Below are 12,186 nucleotides of genomic sequence, written 5' to 3'. Positions count from 1 at the left end.
AATACAAATTAAAGCATAGTTTTTAATACCCATTTTGGGTCCCTTGCGTCTCTGAAAGGGCAAGCAAACAAGTAGGTATATGTACTTGAATTGGGATGCGGCTATACCTGTTAATTGAATTACTTACCTTCTCTTTTATAATAAAATAAGGCTTAAACATGTTTTTTTTAATGAAATTTTAATTTTAGTTCCTTTAAATGATTTTTTTTTAATTTTTGTTTTTTGTCTTTAACGTTGATGTAATCAAACACAAAACTGATATATGTAATATTTCAGTATTAGGACTAAAAAAAATTCATTTAAAAGAATTAAGAAAATTGTCAAAATATAAAGACAAAACATATTTAAGTCATAAAATAATATGATATAATTATAATAAAAACTAAAAATATAGAATTTTACAAATTTTTATAAATTATTGTTATGTCACAGCTTACATATATTTTTATTAACTATTGTATAAATTTTTAAGTAAAGGAGCTAATTTAAGTAATTGAAAAATTATAAAAATATAAAGTTACATATAAAATAAAATATGAGAACTATAAAATTGCAATTAAATTATTTATTTAAATATAATTCAAAATCATCGTTAGTTAATAAGCTATCTTTAGTCTAACTAAACAAAGAGATATACACGCCATAATAATAATAAATTTATGTTGTGGAATCAAACTATCTTGATTATCACTTTGTCATAGTTTTTGTATTACTTCCAGCACCAAAATAATAATATCCACTTAAAAGAGTATTAATAAAATTTAAGAAGTATTGTTATGATACATTAGTGCTTATGACATTTTAAAACTTATGCTAGACTATGTTCTATATTTTATGACTTAGCGTGTTAATTGAGATTTAATAACAGTCAAAAAGTTTAAAAACACTTGCAACTTGTTTTTTTTTTATTTTTAAAAATATTTTTAAAATAAAAAATAAAATTTATTTGTTAATATAAATTCTATTTTCATTTTTTCTTAAAAATTATTTTTAAATATAATTTTAAATATTAAAAATCAAAATAAAAACAAGCAAATTCTTATTAGTTTGGAAATAATATTTTTTATTTATGGAATTACTAGAGTATGTAATTTTTTGAGTGAAAATTACAAAAAAGCTAGAAATAGAAATTAGAGCCTCATGTGCAACATCCCTATAGCATCAGATAACAAGAAGAAAGTTGAGGTGGGCAATAGTTTCAGTGCTCGAAACTAGCACTATACTTTGTAAGCCAGTCGACACACGAATTAGCTTCATGAAGAGTGTGCTGCAAGGTGACGCTCCAAGATAACTGTAATAGTTTTCTAATTGCAATGACCAAGGGAAAGTAAGGATGAAATTGGTCCCTGTAGTTATAAGTCAACTCCAAAGCCATGGTAGAATCAGTATCACACAAAATAGTCTGATAAACTTCATTCCAAGCTTTGTTGAGAGTATATATGAAATAGAGCAAACAATTCAGCCTTGACGCTGGTTGAAGTTCCACATAAGCCAAAGAAACCAGTAATTCAGTTCTCCATATGATCTCGAAAGAAACCTCCAAAATCTGTTCTCCCTAGGTTACCAAAGGAGCTGCCATCAATGTTGATTTTGATCGTTGGAGATGTATGTGCTTTCCATCTAACTTGACGACTTTGTCATTGATGCCCAGGCAGTTATACGCCTTTTCGATATCTGCCAAAAGAATGTGGATGTGACTAATAGTTTGCCAAAGGTCCCAAAGTTGATCTCGAAATATAGATGCATTTCTAGCTTTGCATAGGATCCAAATGGTTGTTGCAAACAGGACACCATTTGGTCCTTTAAGATTGTTGACCAGCCAATCATAAACATTTACCATCATGAAAAATGTCACGTATAGGAGAAGGGTGATGTCTTGAATGTTGACAAAAAATGCTAAGTGGCAAAGATAGTCATCCTGTAACCATTTATCATGCCAAATCGATATAACTACCGCACCAATTCGAACATGGAAACCATAATCAACAACTTTAGCAATTGAACTCCAAGTATAGGAAGCTCCATTAATAACTGAAACATGAAGGATAGTATCCTCCCTCAAGTTTTTAGTTTCCAAAATTTGTACCCACTTCTTTTATCTCCTCATGCAACATATCCCAAGCATGTTTCCACAAGAGAGAAATGTTGATGTCTCTAGCTGGACGTATGCCCAACCCTCCATTAGATTTGGGTAGAAAAATAGTATTTTAATCACCATTGACAAGGGTCATTCCCCCAAATGAATTTGCGGATAGTAGCATCAACCTTTTCACAAACACCCTCAGGTATCCATAGGTTATGCATTGTGTAAATAGGTATAGATGTCAAGAATGACTTTGCCAAAGTCACTCTACCAGCTCTAACCTACCAATCTTAATCACTATTTCGGACCCTTCTAGACAGCATGCGGAAGCCCAAGTATTTTCCAATTTGGCGAGTATGCTAGAACTGAGCTATAGTCACAAATCTGTCCACCTTCATATTAGAAATAATTTTAGAGGTCATAATTCTGAACTTATGAATATTAACTTTCAATCCCGAGGCCAGACAAAATGTATCAAGAACTTCCTTAACAAGTTTTATTTGGAAAGCTTTGACTTCAATAAATAACAGACAATTATCTACAAAAAAAAAAAATAGATGAGAAATACTAAGAGCATTGAGGGTAATGGTATGTTGTGATAATAATTATTTCCCTTATTTGATAGGATAATATTTCTGTTATTATTTTCTTATTTGATAGGATTTTATTCTATTTCTCTTTTAGGATTGTTGTTTTCTTTTTATAGGATTTGCTTGTTGTTTCTTTTTCGTATAATTACCTTAGTGATTGTATTAGGGTTCATAAAAAAAATTATTATCAATACAATTACAAACAAAAAGGGGAATTTCTTTTGTGTCTTCTTTTGTGGTCATTAGAATTGGTATCAAAGCTCGACCCTAGCACTTTCTTATGGCAGATAGGACTAGAATACAGGAACATAAATGTTTAGAAGAAACAATGAGGTTATTGAAGGAAACAAAGGAGAAACAAGTTATTACTTTGTTTGATCTAACAAATATGGTGGTGATTATTAGTCTAAAATTTGATCAATTCATCACTCAAAATGACGATTCAACTGTTAGTAACGAGGTGGTCGAAGTGCTACAATTCACAGAATATCAGTAATTTTGTCCAATCTCGATTTTCTAAATTAAATTTTCCAACATTTGATGGTGAGAATCCAAGTGGCTAGGTCTACAAATGCAATTGATTCTTTAGCCTTAATGGAGTTGAAGGAGAAGAATGAATGAGTATAGTGTCAATTCATTTGAAGGGTAAGGCTCTTGATTGTTTTCAAGGATACGAAGTGGCTAATCCGAATGTTAGCTGGGCAAAATTTTCAGTCAATGTGGTCTCTCAGTTCGATCCTAATATATATGAAAGCCCATAGGACAACTAACAAAACTGAAACACACTTCTGCAGTAAAGGCATATCAAGAACAATTTGAAACATTAATGACCAGAACTAGTTGTTTATCTAGAGAATTGTTTGTACAATATTTTATTAGTGGGTTGAAGGATGCAATCAAGAATCAGGTAACCATGTTCAAACCAACAACCTTAACCTAGGCCCTTGGGTTAGCTCTACTATAGGAAGACACAATGGAGGCTATTTTTAAAGAAGCCAAAGGGGTACATAAAGGTGGTGTCAATATCACTAATTCATCAACAAGTAGAAGATCGATAATAATTTGCCTCTAATTACAAGGATTTTTGCCGCTGAAATGCAGGAAAAATGAGACAAAAAACTATGTTATTACTGTGATGAAAAGTATGAGCTTGACCACAAATGTAAAAAGAAGCAAATTTATCTTTTAAAAGGGAAGGAAGATGATTAGGTTACATCTAAAAGTGATGATCTTGTTGTTTCTCTTCTTACAATCTTTGGATCAGTCTCTGATCAAACTACAAAAATTGCGGAAACATCAAGAAAAAGGTCATTATTATACTAATTGACTCAGGAAGCACTCATAACTTCCTTGACCCAGTTGTTCTAAAAAGAACGGGTTGCACAATCCAACATATTAGCCCTATGAAAGTGGCTATGGCGAATGCAACCAAATTTGTGAGCAATGCAATCTGTAGGCAACTTAAGTGGACTATGCAGGGGACAAAAGTTTCAAGCTAATTTGAGACTTTTACCCTTAGGTGGTTGTGATATGGTCTTGGGAATTCATTAGCTAGCTGAGTTGGGGTATGAGACTTCAAAAGTCTAAGAATGGGGTTTTCTGTTATGGGAAGAAAATTTGTGTTGAGAAGTGCTACTACAGCTTCTATTAAAATGATATTTGCAACTCATATTCAACAAGAACTAAAATATTTGTCTCAGTCATCTGCTATCCACATCTATTCCATACGAATAGAAGATAAAGGAAAGACAGAGGAAGATGAAAGCGAGCCTAAGGAACTTGTTCACTTACTGCAGCAACACTCGAGTATTTTTACTGAGCCAAAAGAATTATCTCTCCAAAGTGAGTACAACCATAAAATACCTCTTGTGCCAGGATCAATACCACCCAATATTCGACCATATAGGTATCCTCATGTGCAAAAGGGAGAAATTGAAAAGATGGTGTAGGAAATGCTCAAAGCTAGAATGATCTAGTCCTTTAAAAGCTTCTGCCCAAGCTTAAGGATCTAGGGAGTTCTACGATCCTTTCACCATTAGAAAAACTATTGATAAAACCTTATGTGATCTAGGGATAAGTATTAACCTTACGCCTTTTTTTTTTTTCCAAAAACTTTGGGATGCATAAACCTAAGTCGGCCATTGTGTTACTTCAACTAGCAAATAGGTCGATCACATACTCTAAGGGTATAGTAAAAAATGTGTTTGTGAAGGTTGGAGAGTTCATATTTGTTGTGGACTTTGTGTTTGATATGGAAAAGGATAATGAAGTCTCCATCATCATCATAGATGTTCAAGAAGGAAAATTCACTTTAAGACTAGATCATAAGAAAGTTGTTTTTCAAGTTTTTAATTCTTTAAAGTATCTTTCAAGCCATGAATTCTGCAATTTTGTAAGCACTATAGATACTATTTTTCCTTCTTTGAACTCTTTGAAGCATGAAATTTCAAGAAGGTTAAAGAACAAGCAACTTGAGGATAAAGAAAAGTAAAAGCTCAAACTACCCACTAATAAACTCTCAGATTTAGAACTTAAATTTCTTTTTATTTAATTATCTTCACATTTCCCTTCCTATGATTAATCTTTTTTATGTGACAGGTATTATGGAAGAAAGTTGTTGGAAGCCCTTAAGAAGAACTAAGGAGCCTTTGGGTGGACATTGATGATATCAAGGGCTTTAATCCATCTATATATACACATCATAATCACTTAAGGGAAGAACCATTCCAAACTAATGTTAGGAGGACAACTACACATCAAGAGAGTAACATCTGAGATTCATGTCTTCTTTCCACCATAACTTAACAAGATTATCAGACTCATGATGCTAAACAAGTGCTCACAAAAGATAACTTGTATCTTTTATTTTAGTTTTTATCACCCTTTTTACATTTACTTTATTTATTGTTTTTTTTTTAGGATAAGGAATAAGCATGCTAATGACCTAGGAAGTTAAGTTGATCAATTACCATGCATGTGAGCTAATGGTTCTGGACTTGTGCAATATGCACAACTGTGCTTAGAGACATGCATGACCGTATAAGCAGCTACAATGGGAAATTAGGATTCTATATTGTAAGCATGGGCGTGGACAAGGTATAGCATAGTTGTGTTGTATCACCAAAGACTATAGTGCCCAAGGAACCCTATCTTTTTTTGGATTCTTCCTTTAGAACAACCACTTGTATCTCAAATGGGCAATTCTAACATACCACATAGAGTTTTATCTTTTTTATTTTTTATTGACCTCTTTGCATATATTTAAATTTACATTGAGGACAATGTTGTGCTTTAAATATGAGGAAGTTCCTAATAAATATATTTCTTGCTGCTTGCTCTTAAGTGAATTCCTATGCTTTTTCTTTTATATGATAATTTAAAATTTTTATCCTCAAAGGATCCAATTTCTTTTAGATATAAGAGCATGTTGATTGATTATTTCTGAATTAAAGATTTATTATAAAACTGATAATTAGCTAAGCTCTCTAATTTTTTACTTTACATTAAACTTAGCTCACATACATGAGTTGTAAGTCTTTATAGTAATTTTTATCCTAATTCAATTAATGATACCTCTTTTCTCATTGTTTTGTGCGATTATCCTATTAGGATTTCTGTTTTAGAACTTAACTTGTAACCAACGTAAGGTTACTCTTTTTTATTGCATGTTTTAATACGATTAAGGCATATTAGGATTAATTTTTCTTGACATTCAACATATTTTTTATACACATAATTGCCTACTTTAAGCTTTATTAATTTTCTTTTGATCCCTTGTATCAAACTATATAAAATATTTTGATAACCTTAAATTTATGAATGGAGTAATTGGGTTTAAATGTGTAAGAAGAAACAAATTTTTATTGTATGTATTCTCCTCTACTTCTTTTCTTATATGCAAAAAGAAAGAAAATATATGCATATATAAAAGAGAATGAAAATAGCAAAAAGAAAAAAAAATGTTTACAAATGAATGAAAGAGAGAAGGAGTAAGAAATTGATTGTATGTAAGTTACTCCAAGAGTTTTATTTATAAACTTAGGAGTTGTTTGTAAATTATATGATTTATTACCTTTTTGAATACCCTTCCTTTTCATCTATCTCGTCTATGCTTATTATAACCTTTTAGCCACAATATAATATGAAAAAGACTTCATAATTTTTACTTACATTCAATCTAATTAGTGAAGAGTTTGTTTATGGTCAAGTTTATGGTAGTACACTTCTCTATAGAGAAACTGAGTGTAATCTCTTTTTTGTCTTTAGACACTTAGAGAGAGAGAAAAGTAGAATACCCTGGTTTAATATTTGAATGAAAAATTAGGAACTATAAGATTCTAACTGGGAAAATTTTTGATTGTTTATGTTCAGTGATATTACTCCTTTTGTTCTTCTGATCTCATATATCTCGGATTCCTTTTTAGGATAATATGTTTTCAAGTTATCTGTTTACTCTTAACCAAGATTTTGCTTAAAGGGCAAACAAATGTCAAGTATGAGGGGATTGATAAGTATTTATTTTGACATGCTTTTATAGCCTATTTTCATATACTTGATTTTTATTTGAATGAGTTTTATACTAATTATTCTATTGATTATTGCATTTTAGCATGTTAAAAGCTTTAGTGGATTATTGAAGTATTTTGGGCATGAATTGATAAAAAAAAATAGGACAAGTACGCCTATATTTCAGTAGCAAGCACACTCATCCAACTTGGAGATTGTTAAGGGACCTGCAAAAAGATAATTTGAATTTTAAATTTTGGCAAATCATATCTTTCTCTCTTGATACGTCATATTTTTATTAGAGATAAAACATATCTCTTAGATGCAACAACCATCATCACTTGTGCATTTTAAACCATATTTAAAGAAGCCTGAGGGCTATAACTTAAATATCTTGATTTTAACCAGCTGTTGATGACTATTGGAGCTTTAGAAGTGTGTCTTGAGATCAAGAACTCTCTCCATCTCTTCTTTAGTGGAGACTTTTATAGTTTGCATTTACTTTTCAAATAACTATTGATTGGTTTATTATTGTTTTAATTTTTTATTATATTATGTCTAGCTAAATACATAGTTAGGGTTATGATAGATTCTTTGCATGACTCTATGTGATCTTTATGTTTGATAATAGTTTCAGTTTCCTTTCTTGAATGATGTTTATCCTATTACGCTATATTTGTATGTTCAAAAGTGACACTCTTAAATATACCATAATTAATTATATTGTAGGTGACTGTATATACATATAGTTAATGAATATATAGGGTAAAACAAAATAAAGGATTAGATAAACTAAACTTAGTTCTTCTTTTTTAATTGTTATTAAATTAACAGCTCATAAATTTTTCATATTTTCTCTTCCTTTTGCCTTGCTTGACCATTTGGAATAATAACTTAGAGAAAAGATTAATAGTATTATATGATCATTGTGTGTTAATAAATTTAGTACAAGTAGTTAGTAACCATAAGAAATTCATAATTAGAATTAATCTTAAAGTTAATATAAAAAAGTGTAAAAATAAAATCATATGTCCTAAAATTCATCTAGATTAGTTTATTGTCATAAATTGTGTTATCTTAATTCATCTTAATTACTTTTATATTTGAATCTTATTTAATTTAATTTTACATTTTTAAGTTTAAACAATTAAATTAAAATATTCTTGGTACTTAAAAATAATTATTCTAGGACGATATTTTAGAAAATTATTTTAAAACTCTTTATTAATTCTTGATTGGTACACTTGTTCACGAACATTTTCAAAAGTTAACTAAAAAGTAATATTTTATTTGCTTTTATTACTTTTTGACAAATACACTTATATATGAACATTTACTTAAACGGTATAATATAAAAGTAAGATAAATTATAAAGTTTATTTAATAAATATTTTAGAGTAAACACATTGAAATAAAAGATGAATAAAGTTACAATAATTTTTAATAGTTCATAAATAAGATTTATTTAAATGGAGTTTTCCAAAGGCCTTAAAAAGAAAAATTGTGAACATATAAAAAAAATTAAAAAAGTTAATTTCAATTTTTAAGATTAAGTTTATATTATTATTAATAATAAGAATTTATTGAGGAAAGAAGCATTTATTTTAATTTTATAACTTTAATAAAATTATGAAAAAAATTGAAAAGAAACGGCGATGTGTATCCATTAACGATAGGGCTCTTGTTGAATGTAAGTAATTGTAGAAGGAACCTGGACTATTACAAAGGTGCCTTTTTCTGTTTTCTCTAGTTTTTTATAATCTGTCAATTTAAAAATTCATAATAAATTTATCTCCTGAAAAAAAAGTTATATAACTTTGTGGACGTAAATATATTGTATTTGTAAGTCTCTCTGCAAAAAAACACCGTGAAAATTCAACTTCTAAGTCCCGAGAAACAAGTTAAAATCTATTAAATAAGCTGCTGCAAATTTTGTTAGCTTGCATGAGCATTAGGTGGACTTTCACTATATAAATAAGTGGCACCCAACTGCATGTATTCATGTTCTTTTGTGTAAAATCTGATCGTTATGAATGTGGAGTGAATGTTCTCCTCAATACTAAAGAATTAGAGTGATATATAGTTCCACAAAGTTCCCTATTTTTCTTTTTTCCCATATCAAGAACGATCACAAGCTGTGATTTTGATGACTATAATGATAATTATGAAAATCTACTATTGATGAAGGATTTATAAATGTCATACCTGATAATGTTAGTGGAAAGAAGAGTGATTTAAAGAGTCCTACTAATCTCTGTTTTAGAAGATGTGAAATTGCAGTTGAAAATATATTTCTATATAAAAAAGCAATAAAACGTTAGGAAAGTTACTGCAAAAGTTTATCATACATAATCAATTAAGCATGAAGGAAGCTACTGCAAGGTCTTGGAAAAATTATTTAATTTTCAAAATTAATAAAAATGTTAACTTTTTACTATATTTTTAATTGAATTAAATTTAACTATAATTTCTTAAATGTTTTTTAAATTAACTTTTTTAATAATCAATGCAATAAAAGTTAATATTTATCAATTTGAATTTTCTTATATTATTAACTAACAAGATATGGTAACAATGATCCATCATAATTATTTATAAAATTTGTTAATTAAATTTAATATAATTTTTTTTTTCTTTTCAACGGAATCGTATATTAATAACGAAGATGAACAATTCAAATCTAATATATACAATCAAGATTAATTACCAAAATAATATTCTAATTTTAATTAAAAGATAAAATTAAAATAACCTAAAAACAGTCATAAGTTTGTGACTTTTGTCCTTCCTAATCAACCTTCCTTTTTTTATTTTAATCGGCCCTAATAAACGTTCCTTACATTGGGATTTTGCACTCATCTTTCTAAATTTCAATATCACCACCAAACACCCGTTCTTCCCGGGAAACCACCTTTTAGTCACATGCAAGAGCTTTATACGGGCAAATACAGACATTCAGTTCAACAATCCATTGCCTATATTTCTGCTATATATATTATATTTATATTCTTTTACACTGATATATATGTTTAAAAAATTTTATATTAAATTTGAATATTTTATTTAACTTATATTTAATGATTAATAAAATAAAAAATTATAAATAAAAAATTCAAGTTTAACGTAAGAATTTTTAATCTTGGTATAAGTAGATTCTTCTCCCTTTAAAAAAAAATACACATTTGGTTGATAAAATTTAAAAGAAACATATACAGCTCGCTTCTCAAGATGAGATCAAGAGAGAGAAAAGGGGGTTTGGAATCGAATGTGGTAGATGACAGATGTAGATAGATGTGGAAGAAGATGCCTCTGGACGGAGAATTATTGGACATGTGTGTGTGACTCGATCCCTTTTGTCCATTACGCGCAATTGTTCAAACCCAGCTGTAACATATAACAAAATCGCTTCTTTCTGGGCCCACTTTCCAAATACCAATTTCGATCTCTCTCTCTCTCTTTCAAGTCTCAAACCAATTAATCTCAATCTCAATAATAATCATCATCATCGTTGTATTTGCATTCAGTTCCATAATCACTTGGTGGTCTACCCAAGTCTTTTTCCAAAGTTATTTTTGATGATTCATGATATATGATATGATAATACCGTTAGGCTGACATGAATATGATACTTTTTCATTCAACCTTCCAAGCGTATAGAAACAAACAAAATTCCGAGGACTCACTGACAGTAAACCCCTCCACTGACCCAGAACTACCCGTTTGAGTTGATAATGGTGTGGATGAAGATGATAACGGTGGTGATGACGATGATGATAGTGAATTATATGATGACATTGATGTGGTGCAGGATAAACTAGGCTTAAAAATGAACAAAGCATGTTTCAAACCAGGACTAAAGAGCCAATCATGAACATCCCAATATACCTCCACTCTCATTTTGTGGAGATGAATTGACTCGTTCCCTCTGAATTTCCATTGCAAGTGCTTGACGTGGATCACCAAGTGCCCATCAAATCTTATCTCCATCTCTGGCTGAACCTCACTTGAAGAATCTCCTCCGTTAATACCCTTGTTCTTGCACTCAATTTGGATCTCATGGCACCTACCCTTCTCGTGGAACTTGGCTCTAGTAGAGAACTTTCTCTTCCCAAAAATGTGTTCTTTTTTTGAAACCAAAATTGGGTCTATAAGAGCTGGCCTGCACCCAGTTCTTCTATAGGCTTCTTTCTTTAGATCACCGAGAAGCAAGACAACCTCTTCATCACAAACCACTGCTACATAGTACTCCGAGGTTGGTTCTGTTTCACCGTTAAACTTTGCAGCTTTAAGGTCCCAGAATATGTCAACCGCTTTGTTACCATCTACCATGAAGCGCTTAGAACCATGTTTTCTCCAAAAGTACCACGGCTTTAGCTCAACCTTGCAGCTATATTGGGTTTCGCTTTCTCCTTCTGGGCCTTCCACTGACACTGATAAACCATGAAGCATCAAGTTTTTGCACCATGTGATGGTTATCAAGCGGCAGTGATCAGCGATCTTTGTTCTATATACAGACACGTGCACGCTTTGACCTGAACGTGTCACTGCTGTGTGATGATCATCGATTGATTTAACTGCAGAAGAAAAGCAAGCTGGGATCCCAATTGAGTCTTGCATTGTCAATGACGAACTTTGAGTGCACAATATGATGAATGATGGATGATGAAAATGCGATGAGAAAGGATAGGAAAAGTGGGAGAAGAATGATGGAGATCTCAGTGACAAGCTGTATCTAGAATTGAAAGCTTGGTGCTGCCAGAAAGTGTTATTGGTAGCATTAATGGTATTTGGGAAAGAAAATTATATATTTAATTTCCAAACTGGCTGGCATATATGGACTGGCAGTGAGTGAGAGTTAGTGAAGACTGAAGAACAACCCTTTTAATATTTTACACAACTGTCTATAATCTCTTACCAGTAGCCTCTTTCAAGATTTTATATTTTAAATTGAACCTCCAAAACTGTTTCCGAAAAATTTGATGGATGGCAGATTTGTTTTTAATAGCA

General features: G+C 30.6%; 1 protein-coding gene across 1 annotated transcript; it reads right to left on the bottom strand.

The window, feature by feature from the left end:
* Nucleotides 1–10,801: 10,801 nt before the first annotated feature.
* Nucleotides 10,802–11,979, bottom strand: LOC113853226. The gene has a single exon (XM_027483727.1). The coding sequence runs from the start codon at nt 11,794–11,796 to the stop codon at nt 10,813–10,815; it is 984 nt and encodes a 327-aa protein (XP_027339528.1). The 5' UTR covers nt 11,797–11,979; the 3' UTR covers nt 10,802–10,812.
* Nucleotides 11,980–12,186: the final 207 nt, after the last annotated feature.

This window comes from Abrus precatorius, unplaced genomic scaffold, assembly GCF_003935025.1.
Source record: "Abrus precatorius isolate BTA unplaced genomic scaffold, Abrus_2018 Scaffold10, whole genome shotgun sequence".
NCBI lineage: Eukaryota > Viridiplantae > Streptophyta > Magnoliopsida > Fabales > Fabaceae > Abrus > Abrus precatorius.
This window is presented reverse-complemented; position numbering and strand designations above follow the sequence as displayed.

Coding starts and splice junctions, on each gene's coding strand:
- LOC113853226 (XM_027483727.1), bottom strand. CDS start 11,796: ATGCAAGACTCAATTGGGATCCCAGCTTGCTTTTCTTCTGCAGTTAAA.